The sequence below is a fragment of the Capra hircus genome, chromosome 16, assembly GCF_001704415.2.
Source record: "Capra hircus breed San Clemente chromosome 16, ASM170441v1, whole genome shotgun sequence".
NCBI classification, from domain to species: domain Eukaryota; kingdom Metazoa; phylum Chordata; class Mammalia; order Artiodactyla; family Bovidae; genus Capra; species Capra hircus.
The window spans coordinates 58,775,108-58,795,384 of record NC_030823.1 but is presented as its reverse complement, the minus strand read 5'-3'; the positions used below and the strand labels follow the sequence as shown (position 1 = coordinate 58,795,384).

The 20,277-nt window shown below is 38.0% G+C and overlaps 1 protein-coding gene across 3 annotated transcripts in view; it reads right to left on the bottom strand.

Moving 5' to 3' along the window:
* RALGPS2 (Ral GEF with PH domain and SH3 binding motif 2) overlaps positions 1-20,277 on the bottom strand; it is a 159,927-nt gene that overhangs the window by 95,897 nt on the left and 43,753 nt on the right. For all 3 annotated transcript variants that reach the window (XM_018060648.1, XM_018060646.1, XM_018060649.1), the window contains 2 exons: positions 16,698-16,802; positions 15,385-15,435 (listed from right to left, as the gene is read on the bottom strand). In XM_018060648.1, coding sequence (XP_017916137.1) covers positions 15,385-15,435; positions 16,698-16,802 — 156 coding nt within the window. The remainder of the gene's footprint in view (positions 1-15,384; positions 15,436-16,697; positions 16,803-20,277) is intronic.

Genomic DNA, 20,277 nt, shown 5'->3' with positions numbered 1-20,277 from the left:
ACATATATAGCCATAGGACAGTTTTTAAAAAATATTTTGATAGGTATATGTTATGAGAACTGATATTCTTGGATTTTAAATAAGGGTTCAGCTCCAGAAGCTTCAGTTTTCCAAAGGGGTTCAAGTGTCAAAATAGGTTAGGAACCCTGCTGTAATACAACCACCATGCCAGAAAGAGACATAATCCATAAGAAAGAAGAATTCCGAGGACACTGAGTTAGGGTGGAGAACAAAAGAAAACTGAGAAAAGGGTAAAACCACGTAATTATTCCTTCCAGATAGATATGCTCCTGTTAAATAGAAAAAACAAAAGGGTACAAATAAGAAAGATTCAGATAACCAAATAAAACTCTTGGACATGAAAAATTTAATAAAAGAACTGTTAAAATTCAGGAAAGATAAAGGTGATAATATCTTTTAAACAATAAGCTAAATATGGGGGCAAAAATAGTATGTTAATTAGAAGAGTCCACTAGAGTCAACTTCTGGATAATAAAAATAATTTTAAGAGAATACAGAGAGAATAGAGGAAAGTAACTTATTGAAAAAAAATGCTAATTTAAGAAAATGTCTCCTGAATCTAAAGGACAAGAAAAGACCTGTCTAATGTCCATTATAAAAGATTAAAAAAGAAAAAAAAAACAAAACTCAAACCAAGGCCTAGCATCAAAAACCTGTAGCAGACTGGAGACAAAAGAAATCATAAAATCTGTCAATTCGAAAACAAAACAAAAACAGATAACATACAGAAAAAAGGGATCAGAAGGTATCAGGTATTTCAACAGCAGCTCTAGAAGATAGAAGACAACTGAAACAAAGCCTTCAAAATCCTAGAATTCTATATTCAACAAAAGTATCAATTAAGTATGAAAGTACATCACAGACATTTTCAGAAAGTCTTGGAGAATCTTCCTTTTATGTACCTATTCTCACAGAGCTTGCAGAATATGTCTTCCATCAAAACAAACAAGCAAAGTCAGAAAAAGGGAGAGAAGATCCAGGAAACCACGGAACCAAGACCGAAAGAAAATACTGGAAATTCCCAGATTAAGAGTAAAGGGAGGTTCTGAGACAAAGCTAAGAGCAGACCATAAGAACGATAGTCCAGATGGTAAACAGCAAGGACGGAAACTCCAAGAGAGACGTCTCTGAAAGGTGAAACACTATCTGGAGTGTTTGAACACAGAGAAAACACACTCACTGCATTCACTTCTGGCAGAAAAATTAGCGACAAGTCATAGAGAGAGCTAAAGGGATTCCCAGGTGGCTCAGTGGTAAAGAACGCTCCTGCCAATGCAGGAGATGCAGGAGACATGGGTTCGAACCCTGGGTTGGGAAGATCCCCTAGAGGAAATGGCAACCCACTCCAGTATTCTTGCCAGGAAAATCCCAAGGACAGAGGAGCCTGGCAGGCTACAATCATGGGATTTCAAAGAGCTGGATACTACTGAGCTTGCACCCAAAAACAGAGAAAGTTAAAGTAAGTTATTTAGCTGAAAGAAAACAAAATTTAAGTAAGTAATCACGGATCAACTGTTCTTCAGCTTTCTCTACACTTGTAAAGAACAGCTGAGCCGTGATTACTTATTCATGTCAAAACTGTGACATAACTATAAAGAAAAGAGGAGGAAATAAATTGTGCAAATGTGAGAGGAAGAGAAAATAGAGTGAAATCATCTTCCATAGTAGAGAGTCAATAAATCATATCCAAAATTAAAAACTCATAAGCAATAGGCATTTAGATATATTATCTTTCAAACATATATAAAGTCTTCCAAATAAGAAAAGTTAAGAGACCTGGATGCGTGTAGGGCTCAAAGGGTTGGAAGGGTGGGAACAACAGGATATTGTTATATTTTGCTCTCTTGTGGAAATATTTAGCTTGTTAAGCATGATATATGCATATCTTCAATATAATTTTAAAATTAAATAAAAACCAAAAAGAATGAACTGACTTAGGAAAGACTGAGGAAGTTATGATGGTGTTATAACACTTTAATAAAAAGGCAATGTTCCCTGGAATAGGGTAGTATCAATGGGTACTGAAAATATCACTTGGTCAAAAACTGGATCCACACAGTGTAAGTTAAGAATGAGGTATCCAGAAGAACTAAAACTCCCAAGTTTCTGGCTTGAGCAATTGAGATGGGGAATACTGAAGAAAGAGACAACAATTGTCACTTTAACACAGTAGGTAAACAGTAAATTTTCTAAAGATATAAAGCACTTTTTTTAAACCTTGAATTTTCAAATTTCAAATTTGAAATTACTGAAGGAAAAGAAAATGACAGAAGCAACTTTACAGTAAAAAGGAATTTGAGTACTTTGTACTCAGCCTAGATATATACTCATTCACATAATCCTCTTGTATAGACACAAAATATTTAGTCGTAGATATTACAGTAATATAAATATGACACATGATAACTATATTAAAAACATCAAACTGCTAGAAAACATGTTTCTTCTTCCTAAACATCACAGTATATTTATACAACTATATAAAGATGTCAAGGTTTAGGACAAAATTTCTAGGATTAAATCCATCAACTCTAAATTTGTTTTTAACCAATTAACAAAATTTCCAAATTCATATTAATGCTATAATCAAAGTATCTCTATGAAATTGCTATTCAACTTATCTAGCCATTTGACAAGCCATTTTCCTGTCATCAGTAAGGCTACATTATAAATAAAGAATATCCTTGCACCTTTTTTGATATTTCTGATCATTTCCTAAATATACAGTCCTAGAAGTGAAATCACTAGGTCAAAGAGTAGGAACCCTTTCTTTCAAGGTCTTGATACTTGTCAAACTGCCCTTCAGAAATACTGAATCATTTATAAGAGCACTGCTGTCAGTTTCACAAGCGTCTTATCAACACTAGGTGTACTTAGTTCTCTTTCTATATATTATACCTTAACTTCCCCATCTGTAAGAGTAATTACAGTTGTTAAGTTTGTGAAACAGAAAATCGGGGGGTGGAGAGGGGCAGCAGGGAGGGACCATACGCCACCCAGAACCCACCACCTGAATAAACCTTTGTAAACATCTTCCCTATCTCCTTTATGTGCACACAGAACTATTGACAGTAGCCAATACATCTGTCCTTTTCTTTGTGATCTAATCTTCTGACTCTGTGCTTAAAAAGTTCTTTCTTCCTTAGAACATAGGTCTTAACAGCTGCAGTAAAAATAAAAGCTAACCCGAAGGTAGAGATCACTATGTGACAGGCACTATTCTAAGTGCCTTATACATATCAACTCATTTGATTCTCTCTTTATCATTACAATTTATTATGACAAGGAACACAAAGGTAGCAGTGGATTATCGCCTTATTTTTTACATTGAAATTTTAAAAATTCTGACTCCTCAAAATAAGGGAAGCTAAGAGGTTTTGAAAAATCCATCCGATTTTTGGTGAATTGCAACATCACTAACTTAGTGAAAAAATGCTTTTCCTCTTTAAGAAAACTCTGTTCGAAGCAGGCCTGAAAGAAGGCAGGGGTTGAGTGAAACTCCAGTCAAATTACTTGGGAGCAGATGTGTTAAAATTCCATTGGAGCTCTCCATCTTATACATAAAAAACATGAAGAAATAAGGAGGTTCTTTAAGTTTTAAGACAGTACTTTCTGCTTCAGAAAACATTTCCCCTTCAAAACGATGTTACGTTACTAGCTCATCTAATACAACATCAAACAAGGGTAGAGAAGGATAGACAAGGGTAGAGAACAACATGGCGGCTGCCAGGAATTACGGATGGAGGGGAGTGGGGGGGTGACCATAAACCGGAAGCACGGGTGACAGAGCTTCGCGCTGATGGAATAGCTGTGTATCTCGATGGAGGCAGCAGTTAGGCAAATCTGCACAGATGATGAAACGCCACAGGACTGTACAGACATGTACTGTATAAACATCTATTTCCTGGTTTCAAAACTGTGACTCTATCTTTGGGGACTTCCCTGGTGGTCCAGCGGTTAAGACTGTGTTCCCAGTGCAGGGGGCCCTGGATTCCATCCCTAGCTAGGGAACGAGATCCCGCATGCCTCAACTAAAACATGGTGCAGCTAAATATATTTTTTAAAAAAGGAAAAGAAAAACAGTTCCCTATCTTAAAATTATCCTTGTAGTATTTTTTGTAACTTCCTGTGAATCTCTAATTACCTCAAAATAAAAAGTTTATAAAACAACAACAAGAAAAACCCATATAATGGATTATGAAGTAGACACTGGGACTCATTCAGTACTTTCCTCTTAAACCCTGACATGCATTCACAGTTAGCTGACCTTAAAGGAATCTGTCTCGCCCCATCTCTACCTGAACAGCCATTAAATATCTCTATGGAAAAAAACCTGCTTTTCCCTCTGTCTCTGTCTCTTTCTGTCTCAGACCTTAGAATCTTTCTCCAAGTGAGACTATACCATCTGAGAAATAAATTCTCCTACCAGCACCATACTGTATTGACAGGTTATCTGCCAGGTCTCAAGTTACTCTATACTAAACCACTTTCCATGAACACCAAAAAGTTAAAGTAAACTTAGTGACTCAAAAGATGTTTTTTCAGGGTTTGACTCATGAATAGGACTGATTCAAGTTGAGTACACTATGTAAATAAGCCTCCATTTCAGCAAAGGCTAAAGGAAATAGAGCAGCCTCGATGCTTAAAATCTGCTCAAATGGATTCAACTTGCAATTTTTAAAACAGGCAGTGAAGAGAAAGCTTCTAGCAGTTAACTCACATATACAAAGGCAATTTCTTAATGGTCACTAAAAGTGTATCAGAGAGAATATTCGTGGGTTCATTTTTAGCCATTAAACAGATTATTTTGAAAGCATGTGGGAAGGCAAACACCACAACTGATGACCACCTACCCTATGAAAGAATTACTGAATTTCACAGGACTCACAGCTTCTCTTATGTCTTGTAGGTTTGTTCTGTAAAGTCAAATTCTTGGTCTAAATTTCATCTTGTAGGTTCCAACACTCTTAAAAGGACTGCTCTAAGGGTGATGTTGTAAGGATACCTATAGATAGAAGAAGAGAAAAGGCCAATATAGACCAGCTGTAGACAAAGACTGAGGGAAAGAAAGAAAAAGCGATGGAATTTGTAAAAGACTGCAAGGGTAGGGGTCCTCACAATGAGAAAATCACTACTGCTGAGGTAGGTATTCCTAGGCTCAAAACCTGGAAGATCTGGAGGGAACTGGTATATCCAGTATATCCATTCAGCCTATATGGCTGTTTAGAAAGAAGTCGCAGCCTGAAATGAAGCTCTCACTGCGACTCCTATGCTTCTAATCCACAGAATAAGCTCTGAAACTATATAATCCTAATGTATTATGTTAAATCAAAAATATCATGTCACTTTTCTAACGTACTCACATCCTCTACACCCCCAACCTCCCTACTTCCAGTACCTTAATGCTGCCCCTTACAGTGAAGTCAGAGATCAAGGCAGGAGCTATCTTCTGCCACCACTGATAGTGTGATATACCTACTCTCCTTGTCAACAGCTTTCTTCTTCACCTTCCCTAGTTCCCTAAGTCTGACCTTACTATATATTAAGAAAATTTTCAGCGAGAAACAGCAATAAGAACTGACAAAGCAGCTAACCTTACGAAAGTCCAATGAAATATGAGAAAAGTCATGTCTTCTTTGCTTTCTTCAAACCTCCTCCTGTATTTATGGATTTTTATATTTTAAGCCTAATGAAAATGATACTTTTCATTAAACAAGGACAGAATTATGATATTCCTGATGCTGGAATTTTGGATGTTGCCAAGATGATAGCCTCTTTGCATATGAAAGAAATTTTGCATAGAGAAAGCTCTTTACATATATCACCAGAAAGATCACAATTGCAAGTTCTTCAGAAATGTTTTAATAAGATTCAGAATGACCTATATGTACTTTCCCTCATTTAACCAGAATTCTTCCTCAATCTCTAGCGTATCCCAGTTATACAGGAAGGTTTTACCTATCCTTTGTATCTATTGTTTATTGATATAATCTAAATGACTTATTACACTGTGTTTGTGTATATTATATTTTGTTTATTGATATAATCTAAATGACTTATTATACTGACCTACGTCCTATCACTCCATGGCAAATAAATGGGGAAACAGTGGCTGACTTTACTTTTTTGGGCTCCAAAATCACTGCAGATAGTGACTGCAGCCATGAAATTAAAAGACACTTACTTCTTGGAAGAAAGTTATGACCAACCTAGATAGCATATTAAAAAGCAGAGACATTACTTTGTCAACAAAGGTGTGTTTAGTCAAGGCTATGGCTTTTCCAGTAGTCATGTATGGATGTGAGAGTTGGACTATAAAGAAAGCTGAGCTCTGAAGAATTGATGCTTTTGAACTGTGGTGTTGGAGAAGACTCTAGAGAGCCCCTTGGACTGCAAGGAGATCCAACCAGTCCATCCTAAAGGAGATCAGTCCTGGGTGTTCATTGGAGGGACTGATGTTGAAGCTGAAACTCCAATACTTTGGCCACCTCATGCGATGAGCTGACTCACTTGAAAAGACCTGATGCTGGGAAAGATTGAGGGCAGGAGGAGAAGGGGACGATAGAGGGTGAGATGGTGGGATGGCATCACCAACTCAATGGACATGGGTTTGGGTGGACTCTGGGAGTTGGTGACGGACAGGGAGGCCTGGTGTGCTGTGGTTCATGGGGGTCGCAAAGAGTTGGACACGACTGAGCAACTGAACTGAACAGAATAAACAATAAAGCATAGAACTTTCTTCTTTGAATGTAATACACATCAGAGGACTTTCAGTCAGATCATATTACTTCATAAACATTTGGGAACCTCTAAGAGAAATAAACACCATCCAATGTAATGACTACAGTACAGATTTCAAGCACAGCTGCTAATGGAGAGAAAACCTGATTGCAAGAGAGTGTTCTGTCATAACTCATTCTGTGCTGAGTAACGTAATACTCATTTTGAGGAGAAATCCCATCAGTGTAGTGAATATGGCAATATACTTCTTCAGAAGAAATACAAGTTTTATAGAGCGTCCGAGAATTAATAATAGGAAAAAAACACAAAAATCCTATTAATAAACATGGAAAATTCCTCACAATACAGTCATGGCTTCCTCAATATGAGAGAACTCACACTGGAGAGAAGCCCTGTAAATGTGTAACAGTCTTCTAAAGGAAAAAAAAAAAAAAAACAAAAACCATTCATGATCAGAAGAGAAACCATACTGGGGCAACCTGTGTATATAAGAAATGTGCAAAAACTTTAACAAGAGTTAATGGCACCCCACTCCAGTACTCTTGCCTGGAAAATCCCATGGACGGAGGAGCCTGGTGGGCTGCAGTCCATGGGGTCGCTAAGAATCGGATACAACTGAGTGACTTCACTTTCACTTTTCCCTTTCATGCATTGGAGAAAGAAATGGCAACCCACTCCAGTGTTCTTGCCTGGAGAATCCCAGGGACAGGGGAGCATGGTGGGCTGCCGTCTGTGGGGTCGCACGGAGTCGGACACAACTGAAGCAACTTAGCAGCAGCAGAGCCTCAACTAAATACCAGAAAATTCATTCTAGAAATTAATGAGTGTTTTACCTTACGGTAAACTTTTGCCCTTACTGAATGCTGAAGAATTCATACTAAGGAAGAAAATGTTGCGGATTATGGGCAGAGAGGAAAAAAACACTTCTGCTTCCATAGAACAACTGTTACTTGATCAAAATTACATTCTTGGACTGGGTAACAGACTTTTGTGAAAATAACTAAACATGGTAAACAATGGGAGATGATATGCTTGTAGGCTGTACAGTGTAAAGCCTTGGAATGGTCACTCAAACTCAAATATCAAATAAGTATCATTCAATCACTATAGACACCCCAGCAGACAAGTTTCTCTCTTGGTGGAATTTATGTTCCATTGAGACCCTCCCCCCGACTCCGCCACCCCAGTCTCTAAAAACTTGACTTCTGACCACCCGCAACACTTATCATCTCAAGACTTCTGCAGTTTTGGTCAAAATCCTATTTATTACTGATTGAAGCTACACTTAACTGAAGCTCTCACTCTGAAGTCACCACCCAAACTTATTCTACTTTCAGGAATCCTCAAAGACCTAAAGAGTATTTTAAAGGTCAAGTAGTCTAAAATCCCTTGTTTCACTTACCTAAATTTTTTTTTTTTTAACAAAGCCTAATGACATGAAATAGGTTATATTAGTGGCACACTCTATAAATGTCAAAACTGAAACAAAACTGCAAGTCTTCTGGCTCATGGCTTTTATGTTTTGCTACTATTTTTTGGAATACAAAGGGCTTAAAAATAAATTTTAAAATAAGTGAAATTAAGTAATTGAGAATTTTCTGAACACCCACAGAAAGAGCTGTGAATGCTGGACCGATTAAAAAAAGAGAAAGCAAAATACGTAACAATTTACCTCTCAAAGTGAAAGTCATTCAGTTGTGTTCGACTCTTTGCGACCCCATGGACTGTCCATGGAATTCTCCAGGCCAGAATACTGGAGTGGGTATCCTTTCCAGGGGATCTTCCTAACCCAGGGATCGAACTGGGGTCTCCTGCATTACAGGTGGATTCTTTACCAACTGAGCTATCAGGGAAGCCCATTTACCCCCCAACTGGCCTAATTTAAAGAATAACGAGAACAAAAAGACAGTGAGCAACTCTGATAGTTAAGAATCGTAAGGATGTATTAACAGAACTACCAGCTTTTTTCCTTCCTTGTAATCAGTGTAACTGCAGTGTCAGCAACCATATATCACTGTGTCTCCCTCCCATGCCTATCACTAAGGAATGGCTACTTATAAGGAGGAAGGGGAGAAGAATGAAAAGCCGGGTTTTGTGTGAGAGTAATCACCATTCACAGAAGCTTCCAAATTTGGCCTTGCTGCTTGGGCCAGGGGGCAAATGAAGATTCTTAGGATTTCTGTAGCACAAGCTATAGGAACATCAGGGCAAGGGATTTCTGTAGCACCAGCTACAGGGACGGAGAAGGCAATGGCACCTCACTCCAGTACTCTTGCCTGGAAAATTCCATGGATGGAGGAGCCTGGTGGGCTGTAGTCCATGGGGTCGCTAAGAGTCGGACACGACGGAGCGACTTCACTTTCACTTTGGCAACCCACTCCAGTGTTCTTGCCTGGAGAATCCCAGGGACAGGAGAGCCTGGTGGGCTGGGACACGACTGAAGCGACTTGGCAGCAGCAGCTACAGGGACGTCAGGGCAGTGTCCACATAAAGGAGGATCCACCAGTAAATACAGGTAACAGACTGAGATGAAACCTGTCTCAGGTCCAACAAACAGGCGCTAGGGAACGTTCATACTCTCTGAGCCAATGAGCTGCAGCCCTGTAAAAATACTGCGCTCATTTAAAAAATTTCCTTCAGCATTGACAGGGAAGCACAGGGAAGCAGAAGGGGAGAAAAGCTATTTGGGAAATGAAATCAACTGGAGATACTAAAGAACAGAGGAAGAAAAGAATGACTCGCAGGTTTCTGACTGGTACTAAAAATGGACAGACAGATGGTGCAAACCTCAGACAGGCAGCTTTAAAACCAGAGCGAACATTTTTTCTGTGTAATTCTATTAAGTAGTTTGGAAAATTATTGAACTTTCCTTTACCATTAAATTCTTTTCATTGGTAAACATGTTTTTCTCCCATTATTCTCTATTATAAAACAAAAAAAACAAAGTGGCAAAATCTGTTCGTTTGTCTTCCTTCACTTTCAAGCCATTTCAAGTGTGACACAAGTTGGAGAAAAACCAGACTGAGCATGAAGTCTGACTCAGATCTGCTTACTTAAAGACCAGATTTCTTCACCCAGTGTTTTACTGATGGCTAAGGATAGTCTCTATATAATAAAAAATAATTTCTGACATCTCAAACATCAGGCCAATAGTTTTCAGAGGGAAACAAAAGGCTTGGAGCTTTTCTTTTTTTTCCTGAGCAATTCTGAGGTAGCCAGTGCGGCAGACAGGCAGATAAACAGCTTTATTCTGAGAAAACAACTGGACTTTCTTTCTTCAAGTCAAGAACAAGTTTAGGGACAAAAGTTTAAATAAATTCTGCATGATAAAAAAAGACTTGGGAATATAGAGTTCCACAAACTGGTAAGAATGGCAATGATCTACTTAGGGAACAGAATTAATGTGAAATATATAAGTTGCAAATAACTCAGAAATTGCCTCATTTGCAGAAAACTGAGACCTGTGTGGTTCAATCACCAATTTGCAAATTTAATCACTAAACCACATAGCTGGATTCAGAATCTATATTCTTCAAAACTCAAATTTAGAACATTTTATTTCAGAAAATGTGAATAAATCATTACCTGAAATAGTTACATGTGGATATATACACAGAATACTGAGTTTAGACTAAAACAGTTTTAGTGCAACTAACGATCTTTTAAATAGTTTCATTTTATATATTATATACATATATATAGCTTTTAAAGTCATAAAATTATAGATACTTGAACATTGGTATAATGGACAGAAACATGAAGATAAATTTATTTGTTCAGTGATAACCACTGTTTTTTCATATCTGAAGTTAAATCTGGATTTAACAAAAATAATTCACTTGGTAGTCAAGTTAATATTCTGACTACATAGTACGAAAGACTTCATTTTATGCTAATAAATGAGACTAATACATTAGACTGGACAACATCATGACTTAAAAATATCTTTTGTTAAAGTTATCAATAGCAAGAGTTTTACATAATAAACAAGTAATATCTGTACAAACAATATGGAAAACAATTTGGCAGTACTCAATAAACTTAAGGATGTTAATCTGCTACAACTCAGTAGTTAACGCACCAGAGTATAAACATGGATGCTGGTCAACAATGTTGGACATAAGTAGACAAAAAAGAAAATCACAGGGTACCATACATAAAAAACCTGAAACCTGCAAAAGCAAATATTGTTAAGGGAGAACATACACATAGAAAATCGATAACTAAATGCACAGGAATAATACAGATAATGATCAATACTGGATAGTGGTTCCTCTGGTGGGAGGAGGGAAGACAGGCGAATATGGAAGGACACAGAAGGGCTTCAACAGTACTGGGCTAGGTAGGTACACAGAATTTCATCTTGTTACACTTTACATCTTATTACATGTCTTAAATATCCCAGGATAAATCAGAAGACATTTTTCTGCCAGGTGACAAAGTCCTATTGATGCTGCCAGAGTTAATGTAATCTTGAAGATTGTATGAGATGGATACATGACAAGAATATTTTCGTGCTACACTGCTTCTTCCAAGAGTTACTGCTTCAATTTTGGAAAAACAAACAAACAACATTCTCTCATTGGACAAACACTTACTAAACACTGTTCATTTTCTCATTCTAAATATTGAGTTCCCACTACATGCCAGATAAAATAGTAAAAGTGTCTGTCCTAAGTGTCCTCATGTAGCTTAAAACCTAGTGGAAGTAGCAAGCAATAAACATATAATCCCAGGATTAACATCACTTTACACCGGATCACTCCTTCCTTCTTAAAAATACGTCCTTCACTTGGTTCACTGAATTTCACACTAAGCTAGTTTTCCTCCTAAATCACAGGGTGCTGCATCTCAGTTTCTTTTGCTAGCTCCTCCTCAACACTAAATAGGTTCTTTCTTTTCTCCAAGTATATTCACTCTTGGTAATTTCACCCACGCTTTAAATATCTCTACACTGACAACTCCCAAACTTACATTTCCAGCTTAAACTGGTGGGGGTGGTGGTGGTGGAATATATATAGAGAGATATAGATATATAGATACATAAAATACAGTATATATTACCTAACTCAACATTCTCTTTGGCTGTCCAACACACATGTAAAACTAAACATGTCCAAAGCCAAACTCAAGCTCTTCCTTCAAAATCTGCTCCTTTGGCCTTTCTCCACAGACTACACTGCATATTCTGTTCTCTATAAATGGCAGTCCCAGGAGCTATGAACACAATACTAACCATTTTCCATCTCAAAGGCTATGGAGGAAATCAGGTGTCAGGTCAAAAATCTTGCCATCGTCCTTGACTCCTCTTTAGCATACAGTGCCTGACAACTTCTCACCACCGCCTCCCTTCACACCCTGACCCAAGTCACCTTCCTTGCTCACCTGGTCTCCTCGATTCAGTCCTTGGTACCTGCTCCTCCCCACCCCCATGCTTGCTTCCCCACATACCCTGGTCAGTAGTCAGGAAGAGCTACTTAAAACCCAAATCAGAAAATGTCACTCATTTGCTCAAAACCCCTCCATAGCTGCTGATCTTTTTCAGAGTAATGGTTCTCCAGGTCCCATGCCATCTGGCCCTCTCACCTTCTACTAGACTCCCACACTTACTCACTGAGCTCACTGGCCTTTGCCCTGGGCTTCACACCTCACTCCAGTAATCTTTTTCCCTTATGTGAGCATAATAAATAGTTTACAGTGGTCAGATGCATAATAAATGTTAGTCTAATTCTTTTAAAAAAATGTCTTCCTTGATTTTTTCTTGTCTCTAAGATACAACACACAGTCACACTATAAAGTCACAAAATAAAGGTATAAGGAAAAGTACTCAGGGCTGTTGTAGACTTGCATATACTACACCAAATACACTCTATTTTGTTCCCAAAAGAACTAAGAAAGAAACTTACGGCACTATTCATCGGCACTGTTCTGTCTGCCTGGAACACTCTCCCCCCTAAACAGATGCATGGCTTGCTCTCTCATCTCGTTCAGGTCCTTCTCAGATGGCACCTTTGCAGTGAAGCCTTTCTGATCACCCTATGCTAAATCACAGCTCTCACGGCCGTCACGCCCTGTCCTCTTCTGGCTGGCTGACACTTTCCACGACACACTACTAGCTCACTTTACTCAAATGTAAGATGCACAAGGGCAGGAGTTTTGGTCTCTTCACTGCTATAAACCAGCATCTAACATAGAACAGACACTCAGTAAATACTTATTGAACAACAATCCATAAATGTAAAACTGCAACTGACAAGTCCAGTGAAGTAGTAGGAAGTGCTGGGAGAGCCTGTATGAAGAGAAAAAAGTTCATCTGAGAAAGTCAAACTTGACTTGAGAAGTGAAGGATGATTAGGAGTTAACTAGGATGCACACAGGCTCAGTGGTGAGAGGGGCTAAAAGGCCACTGTAGCTAGACCAGAAAGAGGTAGAAAAGGTGGAAGATGAGGTTGGAGTAGGTAGGAAGAGGCAAAACTTAGAAGAGATTTGTAGACAATATTGGGACAATGTGTCTTTCTCTTCAGAGCAACAGGAAGCCACTAAAGCATTCTAAGCAGAAGAATCATGAAAGCAGATTTACATGTTGAAAGATGACCTTGGCTACTGGGTACAGAAAGTTTAGAAGGGTCAGGATGGATGTGGACAGATCAGGTAAGAGGGCAATGCAACAATTCAGATGAGTTACCATGGTGTATTTGATTAGGGTATTCAGAGTAGAGAGAGAATGGATAAATAAGAGATTTAGGCTAAAAAAAAAAAAAATCAACGGGATCAGTGTTAAATCAGATCAGAAAGTGGGGTCAAGGGAATTTTTAAGGTTCATTTCTAGGAAGTTCACAAAAAATCCCCATTGACTTGAAGGTTACGTCCATAAGCGGTCACTGCTAGATCGTCAGCGTTCAACTCCTTGCCACAAATGGCTATGGAGCACCTGCAATGTGGCAAGATGTGCTGTAATTGTACAATATACACTGAATCTCAGAGTCTTAGCACAGAAAAAAGAGAGTAAAAATCTCAAAAATTTTTATACTGATTACAGGTTGAAGTGATAATATTTTGGATGCTGCAGTTAAATACAATTATTAAAATTAATTTTACTTGTTTCTTTTTATTTTGTAGAAAATGTGAAGTTATATAAATGGTTCACATATTTCTACTGGATGGCACTAATCTCATCTGAAACTTCTATAAATATAGAAATTACAGTTTATTCAAAAGGAAAAGAAATATGTCTAAAGAGAAGAGGTAGCACTAGTGGTAAAGAACCCACCTGCCAACGCAGGAGACATAAAAGATGTGGGTTCGATCCCTGGGTTGGGAAGATTCCCTGACGGAGGGCATGGCAACCCACTCCAGTATCCTTGCCTGGAGAATCCCATGGACAGAGGAGCCTGGCGGGCAACTGTCCATAGGGTTACAAATAGTTACACATGACTAAAGTGCCTGAGCATGCACAAAAAGAGAAGATGACTGAACTTTAGGACAAACCGTTGCACTTTTTATGAAGAATTTAGTTTGCTTTGTTCAAGGATGTGAGGAAATGAATATTTCAGTTACTATTATTAAAACACAAAAGCCATTTTTCTCTTTGTGTCTTCTTTATAGACTAGATTGTTTTGCTTCCTCCGTTGCTAAACTAATGGTTTCAGAGTGCCCTCCATCCACGGTATAGGGAGAAAGGGAAAAATAAAATAAAATTGTAGATATAACAAAGACTCAGAGGTCATTTAGGCCCACGCTTTCATTCTGTAAGTGACAAACTTGAGATAGTCAGACATTAAGCGACTTGAAAAACCCAGGACTGTCTATGTCACTGAAGATACAGATGTTTTCTCTAACAGCTATGTTATAGTTGACCTGAAAATACTATAACAAATTCACTATATTTTGTTCTGAAAGAACTAAAAATATATCTGTCTTAAGGTACTGAATATATCAGTATTATCTATGACTTAGTTTGGGGATACAAAGTCATATGTATATTCTTACCTGATAAGAGTGGAAAAAGCATCAATTTTTAGAGTCTGAAAACCAGTTCTAATACTAAGCTGTAGTCAGGAACAACTGTCATGCTGTTTTCTCATCAGTAAAATAGACGCTACCATATTCAGGCTGTGACAACGATAGGAACATACATACACACACAGTGTAATAAACAGCTTACAGTGGGTAGATGCGTAATAGTCTCCTTCTTCTTAATAAAACAAAAAATGCCTTCCTTCTCTCTCTTCTTGCTAAAGTGTCAACACACAGTCATATTATAAAGTTATGAAATTAAGGTACAAGGGAAATGATTACTGAAGTGAGCTGTGAAACCCAGTAGCTTACTCCCATTATCCCATTACAAAGATTCAAAGCCTCAGGTAGATCATCCAACATGCCCAAGCTACGCCCTCTTCAGTAAAGTGATGAAGCCAAATCAGCCAAAATGACTGAGTCTCATCTATGACTCAACAGTGTATAGCTATGAATGCCACGAGTTTCCAAAGCCTGAATAATGCCAAAAGCATTAAACATTTAAAAATTAAAATGAAGTGTAATTTTTCATTTCTAAAACTTCTCAATTTGAGATATAATTCACCATTTTGCATATTTTAAAGGGAAGTTCTTAAAACTACTCACATCCGGTTGAATGGCTTTAAATACTGGAACATCCATTAGTGTTATCTGACCCTGAAATAAAAAGTAAAAAATTTTTAGAATTTCTTCTTTGGAATGCCATAGTATGACATATATCTGAAATTAAAATTATTAGTCTGTACTCAAATCTTTACTAGAAAAAAGTCCCAATTTTATAAGAGCTTTAAAAAATGAAAATTTAGCCCTTACACCATAAAATAAAATTATTTCTATTTATCTCATGCCTTTTTATATGTTCCTGTGAGACAAGTGAGGTAAAGTTACAAAATAAACAAATAATTTTAAAAGCTTGAACATGGTCATACATTGTGTGTGTTAGCTATTCAGTAGTGTCTGACTTTTCGACCCTAAGGACTGTAGCCCAACAGGCTCCTCTATTCATGGGATTTCCCAGGCAAGAATACTGGAGTGGGTTGCCATTCCCTTCTCCATGGGATCTTCCCGACCCAGGGACTGAACATGAGTCTCCTGTATTGCAGGCAGATTCTTTACCACCTGAGCCACCAAGGAAGCCAAATACATACATTAAATCAAAATAAAAAAGAAAAATCGGATCTACTGACTTATAAAGCAGTGGTGTTGCTATGACTGTTAAATCATATCTACTCAAACAGTAATATAAAATGTGATAATCATACAAGGGTATTTTTTCCCAATTTATAAAAAGTAACTGACTCTACACTAGTGGCAACTCATATTCAAAGTCTTCACATGATTATGGACCTATCTCTCTTGTGACTACAGATATAAAACAAAATCTAGCAATATACTAAAGTTTATTCCTGGAATGTAAGAGTAGTTCGATATCAGGAAATCAGTATATTCTGCTAACAAGCTAAAGGAAAAAGATAACATAAATAAATGAACACTTGTCTGTTAAGAATTAAGTTTTTCTAGGTATCCTTCATGACAATGCAATAATGCCTTCAATGTTAATTTTTTAATTTACGTAAATGTACTTCTTTCCTACCTATGTCAGTAAAGTACATTTAGCTTGAGGAGGAGGTGTAGGTAGAGACGAAAGCAATTATCATAAAGGTAAATACTTACTATTACTTCTCAAGTTGATAGTGTAACCTAGAAAGCTCTAGAAGTATCGGTGGATTTTTTTTTTCCACCTTCCCCATTTCATTCCTCTGCTTGCTCCATTGTTGTGCTACTCTTCTCACTGATTCCCAGATCCAGTTTTGCTTTTTTTTTTTTAAACATCTCTGTTGGGCCTACAAATTCTAATTGAATAGTACCCATATGCAAATTATGTGCAAAAACTGGAGAACGAGAGGTGGAAGACTTACCGCATATTCTTCTGGTGTAACCTTAAGGACATCAAATACCACAGCATCAAAACTTTTCTTCAATTCAGAACCTTTGTCACTTAATGATTCAGAACTGCTACTTTTCTGTTAAATTAAAAAAAAAAATGAAGCCACTGAGAAACTGTCTTGCAGTCAATATCATGAAAACTAGACTGGCTTTAAAACTGAGGAAGCTAAGAATACTGAGTTAACAAATTCTAGAAAAGTTAGTCAGAACAGACTGCTTAGTTGGAAGAACACTAGAAAAAGGGTTGGGCAATGTAAAATTTAACCTTAGTCAGTCAATTCAGTCTCTCAGTTCTGTCCTGCTCTTTGAGACCCCATGGACTGCAGCACGCCAGGCTTCCCTGTCCATCATCAACTCCCAGAGCGTGCTCAAACTCATGTCCATTGAGTTGGTGATGCCATCCAACCACCTCATCCTGTGTTGTTCCCTTCTCCTCCTGCCTTCAATCTTTCCCAGCATCAGGGTCTTTTCAAATGAGTCAGTTCCTAAATTTAACCTCAACTTTAGATTTTTACATTTGCGAGTAAGTCATTTTCCTATATGTCAGTTTCCTCACCTGAACCTCCTATCATTTCCAATAAAAATGAAAGATTTTAACAAGTTCAATGATTTTCAAATGAGATTTTAAAAAAAGGCGGGGGGGAGGATACACTTATCTGTAATTTTTAAAACTAATGTTTATTAAGAAAAAGATAAATTATTTTCCTAACACAACAGGAGAACATTTAAAATTCCATTAACTAAATAACCCAGTCTTTTCTGTCAAGTGAATGTCTGTCTGTATAGTACAACTGATACTGCCCTTCCTATTACAGTACAAATTTAAGTGTTTTCTGCTTTAAGGTTACTGCTTAATTTTAATTTGTTGTTGCCATATGTAGAACAAAAGATGGCTTTTGGCTCTGAAGACATTATTTCTGTTAAATTTCCACTTCATCTGTACTACAAAATAAATACGCATTTTGCAAATCACTGACTGAAATCAAAGAAAAAGCACTGTACGAACATTCAGATCACGTTCTGTTAAATGGTGGTAAAATATCAGGCTACAGTCAATGGCACAAAAAATTGACCAAAGTTTCAATTACAGAGGTATAATATGTATGTCAAGCTAACAGCTATTATACATCAGTTTTGAGCACTTGTCATTATGTTTCATTTTTACTTTTTCCTTCCCTTTCAGTTCAGTTCAGTGTAGTTCAGTCGCTCAGTCCTGTCAGATTCTGCTACACTTTTAGTAGCAACTAAATATTGAAATCACTACAAAGGAAGGGATCTCCGGTTAATTTTGGGAAATTCTGCACCATTATTACTTAAAATATTTCTTCTGCTCCTTCCTCTTTCTCCTCCTCTGATGTTCCATTATGTGCACACGACACCTTTTGTCACTGGCCCCACCATTCTTGAATATTGAGTTCCGTTTTCCTCATTCGATTTTTCTCATTGCACTTCAGCTTGGGAAGAGTCTACTGACATGTCTTCAGGTTCACTGATTCTTTCCTTAGGTGTCTGCTGGTCATCAGTCTACTGGTGAGTTAATCAAAGTCATCTTCATTTCTGGTACAACGTTTTTGATTTCCAGCATTTCCTTTTGATTCTTAGAGTTTCAATATTCCTGCTTATATTACCCATCTATTCCTGCATGTTGTCCATTTTTTTCCATTAGAGCTCTTAACATTACTAATCATAGTTATTTTAATTCCCAGCCTGTTAATTCCAAAATCTCTTGCCATATCTAGAGCTTCTTACTGCATTGTTTGCTTTGCTTCTTCAATCTAAGTTTTTCTGGTTACCTTTCAGCATGTCTTAATATTTGTTGAAAGTCAGATGTGACTTAGTAGGTAACAGAAACTGAGGTAAACAGGCCTTTTGTGTAAGAGTTTATGTTTATCTAGATAGGAGTTACGTTGTTTACTATTTGTTGTGGCTAGAGGTGTCTTCACTGTCCTGTAGTGTCCTTGTTTTTGTCTCTGGGTTCCCCTAGAAACTCCTTAGATAAGATATGTGCCTTGCAGTTCTTTAGGCTGTGATCCTTTAGTATCACACAGGACCCCTGCTGATGTGGTGGTAAGGTATGGGAGTAGGAAGAGGAGATATGTTCCACCAGCCTGCAGTCTGTTACTTTGGTGAGGCTGTGCACTTGGGCTGTGACCTTAGGTGATTCTCAGTACCCCAGACTCCCCTTAGAAAGTAAGACAGGAAGGCTGGAGGGCTCGGAATTGGGTGTTTCTCTTTCCCCAGGTAGGTTAGGATCTGGTAAAGTCTCCCCTGAGGACAGGTGGAGAAAAGAACACGCTGGGCATATTTCAGGATGATTACTTCCCCCTAGTATATTTCAAAATGGTTACTTCCCCTCCTCTAGCTGGAAGCATGAGGGAATTTTCTATGATCTTCACTGTGAAAATTTGGTGGAGCTCCTGGAGGTAAAATTCACAAAAGTGGGGTGGGAGGCCTAAAACTAAGCCCCCAGGAGATGTTAACTCTCAAGCTAGTCCACACAGAGCCTCTAGCAGCTTGTCAACTACCGTAAGTGTTCCTGCCCTTTCCCGACTCCAGCGATTTCTGCTCTTGGTAAACAGTGATTCTCTCTATTTGCTTCTCTCTCCAGTTCTCAGGGCACCACTTGTCAATTTGCTCTGTGACATCAGTTCTCCAACAGAGGGGGTTTTCAGATTGTCCAGCTCTTTTCAAGCTGTGAGGACAGGAGTCATGAATTCCAAGCTCTTCATGTGTCTGAGCAGAAACCCAAAGTCTCATAAATGGATTTCATATATTTATCTTATTCCATGTGTTTGCTCTCTGTAACTATGACTAGCTTACAATATGTCAACAATGTTATTTTATATTCCAAGACTAACACAGAAATTTATTCATGTCAATAATTCAAACAGACATCAGTTAAACAGTATATACTAATCCAGTAACTACCAAGTAATAAATATATTCCGTCAGGTAAAGACACTCATTTTAAATATAACTTGGCAATTTTCCCCAAGTTTCTAACTCATTCAAAAGAAGTGAGCAGATCATAGTGGAAATCTTGCTGCTGCTAAGTCACTTCAGTAGTGTCCAGCTCTGTGCGACCCCACAGACGGCAGCCCAAAAGGCTCCCCCATCCCTGGGATTCTCCAGGCAAGAACACTGAAGTGGGTTGCCATTTCCTTCTCCAATGCATGAAAGTGAAAAGTGAAAGTGAAGTCACTCAGTTGTGTCCGACCCTCAGCGACCCCATGGACTGCAGCCTTCCAGGCTCCTCCGTCCATGGGATTTTCCAGGCAAGAGTACTGGAATGGGTGCCATTATCTTAATGCTTATATTATCAATACGAATAATCATTTTCCTTTCCTTCTTACAAACCATTAGCAGGGGCTTAAAAAATTATGAGTGATGTGTTTCTACCTGCTTCCCCACTGGCAACAAACAGGCTGGTATTGATAAGAAGCTAAGCAGTACTGAGACACAATGTACACTAAGTTCACAGTAGTCATTCTTTATCCACTGAAAGGCTAAATAACTATTGACACTTCTAAATGTGTGAAAAAAGTTCACCAC